We start from the raw sequence: 13,889 nt of genomic DNA, 5'->3' as shown, positions 1-13,889 counted from the left end.
CCAGCTGGTACCAACGCAAAAGTGTCGCTCGACAGATGCAGACGCGTCCGGCGGTTACCACGACAGCAACGTGTAGGCCCGCGCTTCTACCCCCTCAGGCAACGGAACCTTATAATTACAAAAAAGAAGCACTCAATCACCGCAACACGGATTGGTCGAGTGGCTAGGCAGGCGGGAATCCCCTAAGTCCTATATGTTCCCATTCGATTCCCACTCGCTGGGTAAGGTTTTTCGACAGCCTCAATTCACGTTCAGACACAAGACACCGACCCCCTGCGATGATGACGAAAGATTCCACGTCTAGCGAGGGCGGGCGGTCGCAAACAAATACCCAATGACGAAAGTAGGGCGCGCAGTAGCTATGACCGGTAGGCGGACGCGCTAAATGTCATAGGCTGGGCGTTGAGGGTTTCTGGGGGTTCAATTTTTTTTCTATTTTCTTTCTCGCCCACACTCGCACTCTATTATTTTATCGTTTTTCCTTGCCATACTCTCGCCTATCTACTCTAAGGTTATTAGAATATGAAACTTGCGAGTATCACAGAAATCAAAATGGAGTCAACAAGAGCGTATTAATATTTCGTACAAGGCCATAACTCCACAAGTAATTCAGGCACGATGCCATCTTCAAGTTTGAACTTGTAGGCTCGCTTTGTACAACTAAGCGAAATAGAAGCACAATAACTACTCTTCTCTTCAGTACATTATTAATATCTTATCACATTCGTTAGTAACCATGTCAAGTTGTTCGTTGGATGGATTAGTGCCAAAAGGTCTACTTACCTATATTAAAGAGTGTCTTGAATCTCATTAAAATCAGAAGTGATGCTCTCTACTAAGGCTAGATTTGATGGCTTAGGTGTACAATGCTCTGAAACGAAATTCGATACAAACTTCTACAAGACTAAATGTGCCACGTCATAATGGTATATACATTCACACTTTGTTAATATGACATAATGTAAGACACCCTTTGTATTGTCTTAGCTCTAAGATTTACTCTCTCACGTGCTGGGCACGATAGTCTAGGATGCTATACAACGCCCAGTAGTAATAGTTCGTATGGTACAGCTCTGCCTAATACCTTGAGAAATATATGCATCATAAATAACTAACGTAATAACCACATCACTATATCGCCTCATTCGGTATAACACGTATCTCGAATCCTCATGATCATGTAAATTGGGGATCCTTTGAATGACAATCTACATGTTACCTAGGTTATTGTTACGTGCTGCCACTGCAAAACGCCAGCAAGCGTATCATCGTGACACTTTCAATTCAGACAAACCCTAAATGATTCAAGTTTAAGAGTTAAGTAGTCTTATATATATCACAAGTCTGTAATAGGCAGTTGTATAAATGATGCCGTGATCCTGTAGTATGCCACTGATCATATCCTACAAGATATCCATTTCTACGAACTGAAAACTGCATATTGAACCACCAATACTAAGCCTGAGTCATGCCATTATTCGATAAAGCTAAGATTTCAAAAGAAGAATTCTATGCCTACGCCTATGTACGCAATTTTCAAGAAACGCAACAAGATGAAGTTGAAGATAGCCTGTTATACTCTCCAAACGGGAAAGTCCAACAAAATAATCTACTACCAATCGAAAATTTGATAGAAGGTGTAGCAGATAACACGAAAAGGGAGCGTCTTGGGAAGAACCTCCTCGATTCCTTTGCTTTAATCTTCGAACAACCAGGTTCCCAAGGGGCCGTCGCGGTAGCAATGGAGTGGTGTGAACAACTAAATATCTACACCCTCCATATATCGAAAAATTATCCCTCTGGCAGAATACCTGATCACCTTATCGTAGATATTCAAAAGTGGTTTAAGGATAACATCGAGTGCGCCGTCAATAATTCCTGCCTTAGCCGCGAGAGCAAATTGTGGAAGGATCTACTTGGAAACTGTTGTGCGAAGATCTCAAAATATATTGTTGAAGCGTGTAATGGGGACAATAGCAGTGAAAAGATATTTAATTTGTCGCGTGTTTCGTCTTCAGTTGAATACCTAGTTCTCAGTCCTCAAAATGTTGGGCTAGTAGAGGCTCGAAAGGTGTTCCTGGAAATCATAAGTTCATTGAAGAAGTTCTTTTACGGTCCTCACAGTATAGAGTCAAAGATTTCGAAGCCTGGGAGGGCTAATGGTGGTTCCGAGCACCCTCTAAGATACAAAGATGTGGCGAGTAGGGAACCTATAGACTTCCTTCACGATATCACGCATGTATGTTTCGAGTTGGTAGAGTCCCACGGAGGAGATTTAAATGCGCTACACGATGAACTTCAAGCGGGCCTAAAAGAGTGGGAAGGTAGAAAATTGCTACGAAATATTCATGGGCTAATCTACACCATTTCAAAGTATCTCCGCGCGTGGTATGACATCGTGCGCTTCAAAATACATAGCAGCTCAGCTATTCTATGCATAAATTTCAACCTAGGTCTAAATAGGAAGTCAAGGGAGCTCACATTAGACTTCAGTAAATTTCTAGAACGAGCGATTGAAATAGGCATACTTGAAAAGGAAAAGGAGGACACATTGAGAAAGTGGTACCACATAAAAGACCATCCTATCTGCGGTTCTAGCCATTGTGAAATGCAGATGCTAGAGTACTTACTAACGCACAACGATGCGAATTTCTTCAACTATATCGGATGTAGTAAAGGCCCTTGCTGGCTATGTTACTATATCTTAAGTAGCATGACTTCTCAATTCAAAATGGGGCAATCCCACTTCAAGCTGTACCCTAGCTGGTTGCCTCCGGAGTTCACGAAATGCCATATGCAACGGGAACAATTAATCGAAGTGCTGAAGTTTTTGGGAGAGAAGATGAAGAGATTAGTCGACCTTGGAAAAGGGAAAAAGCGTCACTCTCGAGATGCTTTGCCTGATTGCCCTAATGACCAAGAAACTTTCTTGTCCCCAAGGGAAGTGTCCATAGACCAGTTTGGTAGAAGCTGATCGAAGAGCCATAGAAAGTATGCCATATGTTTATTTGAATAGCGTCGTCGAAATTGGACATGCCCAACGCTTTATGGAGTTGTAACAGGTAGTGAATAGTTAATTTTAGGTACTCATAAATCATAATTCAGCTAGTCACCCGTGATATTAGCCTAAAGTGTTTAATAAAAATCTAGTCTAGCGAGAGAGCGACTAATGCTGAGAAGTGTATTAGTATGTGCTCTGAAAATTTGGCCCCTTTTTGAAGTAAAACCGAGGCAGGGGTTATTGGATATTATAAACTCGCTGAACAAGCCGGCCTTAAACTTGAGTCTTCGTAGACGACAGTGAAAGTTTCTTGTGAAGGTAAGATAATGACGTGTAGGGGTTACGACCTATACTCGTAGAAGAGTTATCCTATTCTGCCTACAATTACTATGCTGATGAGTAGAGCCACTTGAAACAGGTATCGGATAAGGTATCGACGGAGCGACGAGAACAAAACAAAACTGAGACTGACTACGCTTGGAATATTGGGTAAACGAAGTCTATAATTACTGATTTCTCACATTATTTAACTTAGAGGTGAGAATATAGAGAACACTCAACATTCCTAGCAATATGCTGCTGATTCTCTATTCATTAGAGTTTATCTAGGCTGTCTAGTCTAAATATACTAGGCGGCGTGTGCTACGGAGCCAGTAAAGGATAGTTCCTTATACTATCAAGCAGTTCCGTATATGTGTGTGTGTGTCGGCAAGTGCATAATAGCAATGTATTAGTCGCGAGTGAACATTTCACCTCTCACCATTAAATGAGCACAATGGTTTGCCTTAAGAGACAACGTCGACTTGGGGAGAGTACATACTTGCTCTCGTCGCCTTAGTCATCGAATATAATTTATTTCGCCGGGGGGCAGTTCCATGAACCTTTGAGGCCTGCGCCCCTTTATGTAATGGCTTTTAAATATCTTCTTGGTGTTGAGGCGTAGAACCATACCTATGCTCAAAGGACCAGCAGGGTTCCATAGTACATACTCGTCGTGAGGTACCTTGTCAATTCGTGCCCCAAAGACTGCTGATGCCCTAAAAAAGAGTTCCGCTTGTTCCTTGTCCCGCTCTACATCCAGACGACTGAGCCAGCAGCAGTCGCCAGCTCTAAAGCAGGGAAAATCAAGCCCATGGAATCCGAAAAAGTACTTAATGGTGTACGCGCCTTTTATATGACGACGGTCATAGTGGAGAGTGCCGGTAGTATGATCGCGCAATAATTTGAAGTCGCGTCCGTCCAGTGTTTTAAAATATTCGCCCCAATATGAACTACTCACGAAGACATCTCGATTAAGGTTGAGATGTAATATTCCTGCTGGTACTTCCAAAGGCTGTCTCCGACGGGTCCCTGTCCCTTTACCCATATCGCAAATATGGTAGACCTTGACGGTATATGAGTAGAAGGCTTTGGCGGCCTGACGGCTTTCACGATTGACGATCAAGAGGGGTGAGATGTGTCGTCTCATAGGATAAACTGCCCAATTACCGGCGTCTACGACTACTATTCGCTCTTCAGTTTCTAGGAAACTGTCCCAGATTTGACAGCGAAGCTCGGTAGGGAACTTGGGAAATGGAAATGGCGACATTGCGTATGAAATTCGCATGGGTCTTGTGTGGTTCGGGTGATAAGATGGAATTTACTGAAACCGAAACGGAAGTAGGTAATTGCAAAGCCCCTTATAGTTGTATGATTTTAAAAGCTATTAGGAAGCCCGTAAAATGCCTGAACAGTGATGATATCTGCCTGTGTTTTATGACGTACCTAGGCATCCGTATCATAGGAGGTCACCCTCCGGGTAACACAAAAGCCTAAGGTATACACAGCACTATATTTCTACAATAGTTTTTCAAATACTATATACAAGTCATATATCGGTAAATATTATATAGAAAAGAAATGTTAAAATAGGTGTATTAAACCATTAACGCCTGCCTTTTACCTTCTTACGAGGGCGCTGCGCGCTTTTTATATACCCAATCCTGATAGATCTACCCCTAAGCTACTTATACATACCTTAACAGGATTGATTCTAGCTCCCTTGCTGTTTATTTCTTTCATCTCTTACTGCTTGTAAGGCAGGACAAATTCGCACAAGGTAGCAAGGCATATGTCCCAAATAAGAAATTTTTACTCGTATTTGGCACAAAAATATCCCAAGGTAAACCTTAGGCATACATAAAAGAGTTATGCCTGAGATTATACTCTTGGCTTTCCTGCCTATGGTGAGAATCAAGACTGGCAATATGTGTCAACTAGTCATATAAACATAGGCATAAAAAACGAGAAATTTGGAGCGAATCTTTAGTTGTTGGCTGGCTTAAAGTCTTAGGTAGGTAATATACTACATCGAAAAAGTCCAACGTTGCTGATTCGACGGATGCTTATAAAAAACCATAGCGTTGCACTTAAGCATCCAACTTGGCGGGGAAGTTTCCAGCCTCTGTGCTATGTTAGCATTGGTCCTTTATGCTTGACGACAGGTTACTAACCTCGCTGCTCATCCCATCGTTGGTACCATCCGCTCGGGCATAGAGATCGATATGCGAGTAAGAACTTGGCTAATCAGTATATATGTTCGATATGTGAGGTAACAGGTTTATAAATGGTCGCATTACCTGACGGCACGGGGCAAAGTCCTCGCCCTTGGCGTTGATGCACTTGTGGTAATCGACGTAGTTCTGCCAGCAGTGCTTGGTTTGGTTCTGGTTGGGGAATCGAGCGTCGACACCTGGGCGCGGGTTAGATCGGAGGGGTTAAGCAATAATTCATCATCTTAATCGCGTCGCATCGTCTCGTCTCGTCGTCTTTGGCGGATTAGGGAAATATGGGGTTCTTACCGGCTATCGGAAGTCAATTAGTTAGTTACTGTCAGAATTCGGCACAACGGATGTCAAAGGTCTGAGGGAATTCGAGGGGAGTCGACTTACCGGTGACGAACTTGAAGGGCATCGTTACGCGTTCTTCGTCGGACATCTTGGCGGTTAAAGTGATTTATTTTGGAGGAAAAAGATGTTGGTTGGGGGGGCTCAATGGCGACGGCTCGTAGTGAAAAGTGGTGATGTGATGTATGTTAAAGAAGATCGCAGCTTGGAAAGAGCTCTCGGACCATTGGGTTTCTTGCCGAATCGAATCATGGAGCGTTAATTTTAGCTGCCTCAGGCTTTGGTGGCATGATACAGTGGATGCTTGGGGGAATGGGACCCCACTATGATTGTTTTCTTTATTTTTACTGGTTGTGGCTCCTACCAAGTTACCGAAGCAGAAGCTACTCCTCCCCAAAACCTTCCATCGACTACGAAAGATCAATTCCACCCATTGACATTGACTTTGACACATCCTAGCTTCGGTTACGGTCTTAAGTGATTTGCATTCATTTTCCCTTATAGTTACAAAACAATCTCCTCCCAACCCGCCGAAATGTATGCTACACGAGCTATGAGAATGATGCCCACTAGGCGCATGATGTTTCCTATTCCCGTACGAACCTCTTAACTTTTTTTTTTACTTTCGCATAACCTATGACGTTTACTAATGACCCATAACAGAAAGAGGAACAGAGCGGTACGTTCTCGCCCGTCGCGAACCATTGACGCCTTAAACCCATCATACCATCTCCGAAGAACCTTACGTCGGAATGTCATCAATTAAGATATGAATATTAACGCATATGCTAGCACATACCGTCTCTCAGCGCCTCCGAAAGTTGCGACAAATTCCGGCAGAATTGATCCCTCTCGGTTAGTCTAACCTACACGACCCGGAATTCTATACGAGGACGAGCCGGATCATGTGTACTGATTATACAATTAGGAGTTGTCGTTGGCTTCGCCGTCTTTGCCGCCACCTATTCCAGCCTTCGCAAGTTCACCGTGGACAAGAACCTTAGACTCAACCGCCAAAACCGCAAGGAGGAACCCGCGGATCACGCCGAGGGACATTAAGCGAAGTCTATATGACACGGGCATGAGGTTGAACTACGGTCAATCGAAAGGAGCTTACTGGGGAAGGGCGCATTCTGGTTTTTGGAGAAGCAAAGCACTGTATATGTTGCACGTAGCTACGGAGGTGAAAATGTCAAATACGGGAGACTAAGCATGGTATAGACTTCAGTCGCAAGCTCCTATTCTAAAGACTTCCCTTTGTGCCCTGGAATCCTTTTTCTAACGCCAACGCTATGCGAGAAAGTTCACGTAGATACTATTAGTCCCGGCTCATTCCGGTTTTGGTCCAGCAACGTCAAGTCCCTCAAGTCCTTGCATCGGGTCCTCTGGCCTGTCATCTTCGCTAGCTCTAGCTCCCGTAGCTGCAGTCCGATCTTCCTCGCTGACGGCATTCTCAGCAAGCCACCCTTCCTATTTTGCTTGTTAGTAAACCTGTTATAGTGCAATATAGTTAAGAATATAAACATACCTGTTCCCAAATTGCCGTCTTACTACCTAGTCCTTCTTCTGCACTCTTAGGAGGCTTAGCAGCTGATACTCTTAAAACCCTGCCGAATAATTCTGATTGGTCCATGTTGTCGATTGCTTCTTTGGCGTCTTCGGCATCCTCATACTCTACGTAGGCAAAACCCCTATGCGGCTCGGTGGAGTTTGGCGCATCATTTTTGGGTAGAGTTACATCCACGATTTCGCCAAAAGGTATGAAAGCATCGTGAAGATTTACGGTGGTGACAACAGATGCTAGGCCTCCGACGTATACGGTGGCCTTCCAACGGGCCGCGTCCGTCATATTGAGTGTCCGTCTGGGTTATATACCTAGGTAGATTTTTAGTGAATTTGGTCTTGTATAATAGGTGAGTTTTGGCGTGAGGCTCAGGTTTTATCAAATAACAGGCCCCTGATGCCTTATAGAACCAAGGGTGTGGCTCACTGAAATTAAGTACTCATGTACTTCGTACATTCAATATGGCAGTATGGGAATAGAACAATGGAATTGAAGCTTCAATTCTAATCTGCATGTATTACATAAGACCAGACATCTTCGTCATTGAGCCCGGTATTTATAAGTATCACGTGAACTAAAATGTGGCTGATGCGTCTTCTAGTCTCCACAGCAGCCAAGGAAGGGAACAGATTCCATGTCCAGGATCTTGATTCGGCTTGGCCTGTGAGCTCATGCGCCCACACCTCTAGGCCACACCTCTACGGACCGCTGGACTGCATTATCTGGCAACATAATGAATTAGCAAGTCTCTACCGCTCTCTATGTTAGGTAGTCTAGGGAAACATAGCGAAACTCAGTCAACCAATCTCTCTTTCTATAATTCGACCCCTTGCCAACATTCCTAGCTGGCCTAGAAAGCTCAATGCCAACTGGCATTTAAGCCAATCTCACTTAGAATCCCCCTTTTCTTTCATTCTTCGACAAGACCGACCTTAACCTCAGGCTAGACTACCCCTCTGAGTAGTCACCACAAGACAACATGGTCAGGTTGCGCGAGATCTCGCGTACTGCGGCCTTCGCCTGGTCGCCCGGCACTACGAAGCCATTAATAGTTACTGGAACCCGGGCTGGAGCTGTTGACGCCGACTTCTCCGACGAGACGCAGTTAGAGTTGTGGGATCTGAGCCTTGACAACCAAGAACAAGGACTTGAGCTTCAACCTATTGCAAGCATCGCTGCTGACTCCAGGTAAACATACTTCCCAAAAGCCTTAATAAGCCTATGGGGTTTACTAACAAATCGATTACTAGGTTCTACGATATTGCTTGGGGCCAACCTTCCGAAGACTACCCTCAGGGCATTATCGCCGGTGCTCTCGAAAACGGTTCGCTCGATCTCTGGGATGCTGCGAAACTCATCGCAGGCGAATCCGACGCGTTAATATCACGAACAACAAAACATACAGGGCCTATTAAGTCGTTACAATTCAACCCTTTGAGACCCCAGATCCTAGCCACTGCCGGCGCGAAGGGAGAATTATTCATTTATGACGTCTACGACCCCGAAAATGCTTTCCGCTTGGGCACTGCTGCGGCTCGTTCAGACGACTTAGAATGTGTAGCATGGAACACGAAAGTAGCCCATATTCTTGCTACGGGAGGAACTGGTGGTTTCGTCACTGTGTGGGATTTAAAGACGAAGAAGGCTTCCTTAACGCTTAACAACAACCGAAAGCCCGTCAGTTCTATTGCATGGGATCCAAACAACTCTACCAAGTTATTGACCGCTACTCCCGATGATACTACTCCCGTCATCTTGCTATGGGACCTGCGAAACTCTAATGCACCGGAGAGGACACTCCAAGGTCATGAGCAAGGTGTTCTTTCGGTATCTTGGTGCGAGCAAGATGGCGACATTTTGATTTCATCCGGCAAGGATAACAGGACGTTAGTTTGGAACCCTCAAACAGGCGAGCGTTACGGAGAATTCCCCGAGGTCACCAACTGGACGTTCCTTACCCGATTCCACCCTCACAACCCTAGTATCTCAGCGACCGCGTCCTTCGACGGAAAGATTACTATTCAGACACTCCAAAACACGAATCCCTCGGCTGTACAGAACACAACTCAAAATAGCCTAGATGGTGAAGACTTTTTTACTCAGGCCCAGAGACAGCCTCAAGGCGCAGCTTTCTCCTTAGGGAAGGCCCCAAGGTGGCTCGAGAGGCCCGTTGGAGTTTCGTTTGGATTTGGCGGAAAACTCGTTATCTTCAAGCAAAACCCTCATCAGCCTGGCCACAAGCGCTCTTCTAAGATTGAAATTTCTCAGTTTTCTGTGGATTCGGACATTGGCAGCGCGACTGAGAAGTTTGAGGAGTCGCTCAAATCCGGTGATGTTACGGCTATATGTGAATCGCACATAGAGCAAGCCCAGACAGAAGAAGAGAAAGCTGACTGGCGTGTCTTGGAAACTCTGCTTACCGAAAACCCGCGAAAACAAATTGTCGAATATCTGGGATTTAGCGAGGAAGAAGCAAACGACGAATCAACTAATGGTGTGACCGAAGAAGCATCCGAGACCAAGGAACCTGAGCCAAAGAAATCTGGCCTAGGAGTAAAGACCCATAAGAAACGTATTTCGACTTTCTTCTCCGATGGAGGCGAAGGCGAAAGTGAGGACTTCCTAGCAAGTTTGTCGGCCACAAAGGGCGCCAAAACGGATAACCCCTTCCATCTATTTGGCGAGGGTGATACAAGTGTTGAGAAGCAGATCACGAAGGCCTTAATGTTGGGTCAGTTTGAGAAAGCAAGTGAAATCTCCCTAAAGGACGGACGCATTGCGGATGCCTTCATTATCGCCAACTGCGGTGGAAAGGAGCTCGTCGACAAGGTTCAATCCACTTATTTATCCCAAAAGACAGGCATCCCAAACTATTTGCGGCTTTTGGGTTCTGTTATTGTCAAAAATCTATGGGATGTTGTTTATAATGCTGATCTAGCTGACTGGAAGGAGACTATGGTAACGCTCTGCACGTATGCGGACCCGACCGAGTTCCCTGATCTATGCGAAGCCTTGGGAGACCGTATCCTTGAATCTGGATCCAGGAAGGATGCCTCCTTCTGCTATCTAGTTGGTTCTAAGCTCGAGAAGGTCATCGACATCTGGGTTGCCGAGTTGGAGGAAGCCGAGAAAGCTGGATTAGCCGAGGCTAACGATTCTACTTTCTCTATTCACGCAAGGTCTCTCCAGCAATTCATTGAGAAGGTTACGGTTTTCCGCCACGTAACAAAATTCCAAGACACTGAGACGAGTCTAACCTCAGGCTGGAAGTTATCTTCGCTTTACGACAAATACATTGAGTATGCGAACATTGTCGCAGCCCACGGCCAATTAGAGATCGCACATAAGTACTTGAGCCTTCTACCATCGAAGTACGACGCTGCCGATATGGCACGCGAGCGTGTGCAATTAGCAACGAAAAGGGTGGCTCCCCAGCCTGCTGTCAGACAGCCAGTTCAGAGGCCCGCAGTCCCTCATGTATCTTCTCGAGCACCATCCGTAGCTGGAGGATATCAACCACCTCAACCGGCTACCGGCGTCAATCCTGTGAACCCTTACGCGCCCCCGGCTGTCCAGACTCCCGCAGCAAATCCCTATGCGCCGCCGATTGCTAGTAACCCCTACGCCCCGCAAGGATACCAGCCGTCGCAGCCACAACCCGTTCAACTATCTCAACATCAAGGCTATGGTCCTCCACCAACATCTTTCGGGGCTCCCCCAAGAGCATCAACCCCATCAACAAAACCTCCTCCAAGGGCTTCGGATGCAGGAAACTGGAATGATGTACCCATAGTGACAAAAGCGCCTCCCCGAAGAAACACGCCGAGCGCTGCCGCTATCACATCACCATTCCCTAACCAAGCAAACCAAGCAATGCCTCCACCACCGCAGAGTCCCTACGGTTCTCAGCACGGAACAGCGACACCGCCACCTCCCCCTCCTAAAGGTCCAGCGGCTGGGAGGATAATGTCTCCCCTTGGTGGCCCTCCCCAAGCTGGTCAATTACCGCCTCCTCGACCCGGATCAACTGCGGCACAAAATTACGCTCCACCTCCCCCTGCCCAGACACAGGGAGGGCCCGGTATGCCTCCACCCCCAATGGGCCACGTTGTCCCCAGAATGTCTTCACCTTACAACCCACCACCGGCAGGAGCTGCGCCTACAAGCCGATACGCCCCAGCACCGGCGCCTCAATCGTTCGGTACTCCTTCCCAGCAGGCTCCCCCGCCCCATGCTGGTCGAGCGCCGCCGCCAAACCCCTATGCGCCACCTCCCCAGGCAGCGCCCTCTCATAATCAATACGGTCAAACCCCGTATGGTGCTCCACCGGTACAGCAAGGGCCACCTTCTACCGGCCCTCCATCGAGCATCGGTGGTCCCCCACCGGCAACAACTTCGCCTGCGCCCCCTCCACCACGAGCCGCGGCACCACCAAAGCCCCGACACCCTGCGGGTGATCGCTCTCACATTCCTCCTAACGCCCAACAGTTAGTTGATATCCTGAGTCGCGACATGCAACGAGTAGCTTCCAAGGCACCGGCCTCATTTGCTCCTCAGGTGAAAGATACGCAAAAACGGTTAGGTCTGCTATTTGATCATCTCAACAATGAGGAACTCGTGAAGCCGGACACTATCGAGCAATTAACCCAGCTGGCTCATGCGTTAGAGTCTAAGGACTACCCGGAGGCTCAGCGCTTGCAGGTAGAGATCCAACGAGACAAGACCGAGGAATGCGGTAACTGGATGGTATGTCGGAAACCCCTTATCTACGTAGATATTCTTGCTAATAAAATCATAGGTTGGAGTTAAACGGTTAGTCCAGATGAGCAAAGTTACGGCCTAGGACATGAACCGGGGCACCGACTACGTTACGGGCTCACGGATAGATGAGAATCAGTTATCATATTGACGAAGTAACAGACCTGTTGACGAGTATATGTAGAGTTGTTACATAGATGGGTTGGCCGCCGAGAGCTAAAAAGTAGGGATTGTTTTAATGTATTGTTGAATGCCTACCAGGCTATTTATCCTTGAGTCTTAAGTTCTATCTATACGTGATATGTTATGTCATTCTCGTAGTAAGGTCGCCAAGAGATAATTAGTTCAATAGTGTATTTCATGTCTGGATTAATATGTAGCTTACTAATTGTCTCACGACTCGGTAATATGAGACGTTGGATAATACGTAGATAAGAGGCCCAGGGTCGTGTCTTATACGCGTATTAAAGAAGTTGTTAGCAGTTCTATGGCTAAGCTCCGAAAACGATTCAGCGTGTGTGAAGCGGATATCTCCATCTAGGGATAGGCAGGAGTTATAGCGGAGCTAGGACGGAGTTTATGCATAGAAAGGGGTTAAGCATACCCGGCTTGCATAAATTGGGTCTCGCAAAGTGAGTAATTATGCCGTTAGGACAGAATGGTGTATCCAGACATAGGATGTGAGGTTGTCTCTGATTGTCGGCTGGTGGCTATGCTGGGCTTGTTGGGTGAGATGATCTACCTGTCATACATGTATATATATGTTACTGTAATCTAGATTGTCAAAGGGGGCCGGGGTCTAAGGAATATAAAGCTCTTGATGATATAAAGTACTAAGGCAAGTCGTTGAGAAAAGCGTAACGCCGTAGACCTGTTCGCTATATTACATACGTCTTCCAAGGGGAAAAAAGACCTCGTAGGCGCAAACCACTTATACAGCGTATTCAAGATGGAAACACCCGATACTAAACCGTATAACTTGCCGGACAATGCAGTTTGGTTCGGTAAGTTGAGATATTCGATCTGTATCAAGTAAAGGATCAGATTTGCTAATATATTGTATTATCAGTCACCGGCTGCTCCTCCGGCATAGGACAAGGCCTCGCCCAATACATCGCCACCAAGAAGCCCTCACAACGCGTAGTAGCCACAGCGCGCAACCCAGCATCGCTTTCCGACATCCCAGACGGCCCTAACGTCCTAAAGCTAGCACTAGACGTAACTTCCGTGCCATCCATCGACGCCGCCTTCGACATCGTCGTCAACAACGCAGGGTACAACCTAACAGGCGACACGGAATCCTCGCCCCCCGGCAACGCCCCGCGCCCGCGCCCTTCTAGACACAAACTTCCGGGGCGCGGTCGACGTATCCAAGCGCGCCTTATCCGCGTTCCGGGACTCTAACCCCAGGACCGGACAGCGGGGCGGCGTTATATATAATAAACATCTCTTCATTGGGGGGATATCTCGGCAGCCCAGGGCGGGCAACGCCTTCTGCCACGCGAGTAAATTCGCGCTCGAAGGGTTCGCGGAGAGCGTCGCGAAGGAGGTCTTTCCCGAGTGGAACATCCACGTTGTGCAACGTGGAGCCCGGGGGGGGGGGGGGGGGGGGGGGGGGGGGGGGTTGGGGGGGGCGGGGGGGGGGGGGGGGGGGTTTGGGGCCGTGAAGCGGGGGGGGGGC

At 47.0% G+C, this 13,889-nt stretch overlaps 7 protein-coding genes across 7 annotated transcripts; 4 read left to right on the top strand and 3 right to left on the bottom strand.

Moving 5' to 3' along the window:
• Nucleotides 1-1,468: 1,468 nt before the first annotated feature.
• Nucleotides 1,469-2,974, top strand: F4817DRAFT_313729 (uncharacterized protein; the record flags this gene model as incomplete). Its single annotated transcript, XM_049300291.1, has 1 exon — nucleotides 1,469-2,974. One exon carries the CDS (start codon nucleotides 1,469-1,471, stop codon nucleotides 2,972-2,974), a length of 1,506 nt encoding a protein of 501 aa, XP_049161322.1.
• An 832-nt stretch (nucleotides 2,975-3,806) lies between these two features.
• On the bottom strand, nucleotides 3,807-4,597 carry F4817DRAFT_363478 (uncharacterized protein). Its single transcript, XM_049306648.1, has one exon. It carries the CDS (start codon nucleotides 4,587-4,589, stop codon nucleotides 3,840-3,842), a length of 750 nt encoding a protein of 249 aa, XP_049161321.1. The 5' UTR covers nucleotides 4,590-4,597; the 3' UTR covers nucleotides 3,807-3,839.
• A 317-nt stretch (nucleotides 4,598-4,914) lies between these two features.
• F4817DRAFT_330850 (cytochrome c oxidase polypeptide vib-like protein) lies at nucleotides 4,915-6,188 on the bottom strand. Its single transcript, XM_049302439.1, is given in 5 exon segments — nucleotides 4,915-5,444; nucleotides 5,494-5,557; nucleotides 5,620-5,733; nucleotides 5,919-5,920; nucleotides 5,932-6,188. 5 exon segments carry the CDS (start codon nucleotides 5,975-5,977, stop codon nucleotides 5,410-5,412), a joined length of 261 nt encoding a protein of 86 aa, XP_049161320.1. The 5' UTR covers nucleotides 5,978-6,188; the 3' UTR covers nucleotides 4,915-5,409.
• A 233-nt stretch (nucleotides 6,189-6,421) lies between these two features.
• Nucleotides 6,422-6,945, top strand: F4817DRAFT_313726 (uncharacterized protein; the record flags this gene model as incomplete). Its single annotated transcript, XM_049300290.1, has 4 exons — nucleotides 6,422-6,481; nucleotides 6,550-6,565; nucleotides 6,679-6,741; nucleotides 6,815-6,945. 4 exons carry the CDS (start codon nucleotides 6,422-6,424, stop codon nucleotides 6,943-6,945), a joined length of 270 nt encoding a protein of 89 aa, XP_049161319.1.
• A 270-nt stretch (nucleotides 6,946-7,215) lies between these two features.
• Nucleotides 7,216-7,735, bottom strand: F4817DRAFT_313725 (uncharacterized protein; the record flags this gene model as incomplete). Its single annotated transcript, XM_049300289.1, has 2 exons — nucleotides 7,216-7,356; nucleotides 7,415-7,735. 2 exons carry the CDS (start codon nucleotides 7,733-7,735, stop codon nucleotides 7,216-7,218), a joined length of 462 nt encoding a protein of 153 aa, XP_049161318.1.
• Nucleotides 7,736-8,090: 355 nt separating this feature from the next.
• F4817DRAFT_330843 (uncharacterized protein) lies at nucleotides 8,091-12,484 on the top strand. Its single transcript, XM_049302438.1, has 3 exons — nucleotides 8,091-8,638; nucleotides 8,701-12,196; nucleotides 12,249-12,484. Exons 1-3 carry the CDS (start codon nucleotides 8,430-8,432, stop codon nucleotides 12,291-12,293), a joined length of 3,750 nt encoding a protein of 1,249 aa, XP_049161317.1. The 5' UTR covers nucleotides 8,091-8,429; the 3' UTR covers nucleotides 12,294-12,484.
• A 537-nt stretch (nucleotides 12,485-13,021) lies between these two features.
• On the top strand, nucleotides 13,022-13,801 carry F4817DRAFT_25944 (uncharacterized protein). The gene is made up of 2 exons (XM_049299261.1): nucleotides 13,022-13,212; nucleotides 13,278-13,801. The coding sequence occupies exons 1-2, from the start codon at nucleotides 13,158-13,160 to the stop codon at nucleotides 13,610-13,612; spliced, it is 390 nt and encodes a 129-aa protein (XP_049161316.1). The 5' UTR covers nucleotides 13,022-13,157; the 3' UTR covers nucleotides 13,613-13,801.
• Nucleotides 13,802-13,889: the final 88 nt, after the last annotated feature.

Source organism: Daldinia loculata (genome assembly GCF_022478755.1).
Source record: "Daldinia loculata strain CBS 113971 unplaced genomic scaffold F4817scaffold_11, whole genome shotgun sequence".
Classification (NCBI taxonomy): Eukaryota; Fungi; Ascomycota; class Sordariomycetes; order Xylariales; family Hypoxylaceae; genus Daldinia; species Daldinia loculata.
The sequence above is the reverse complement of the archived record's forward strand: the minus strand, read 5'-3'. Positions and strand labels throughout refer to the sequence as shown.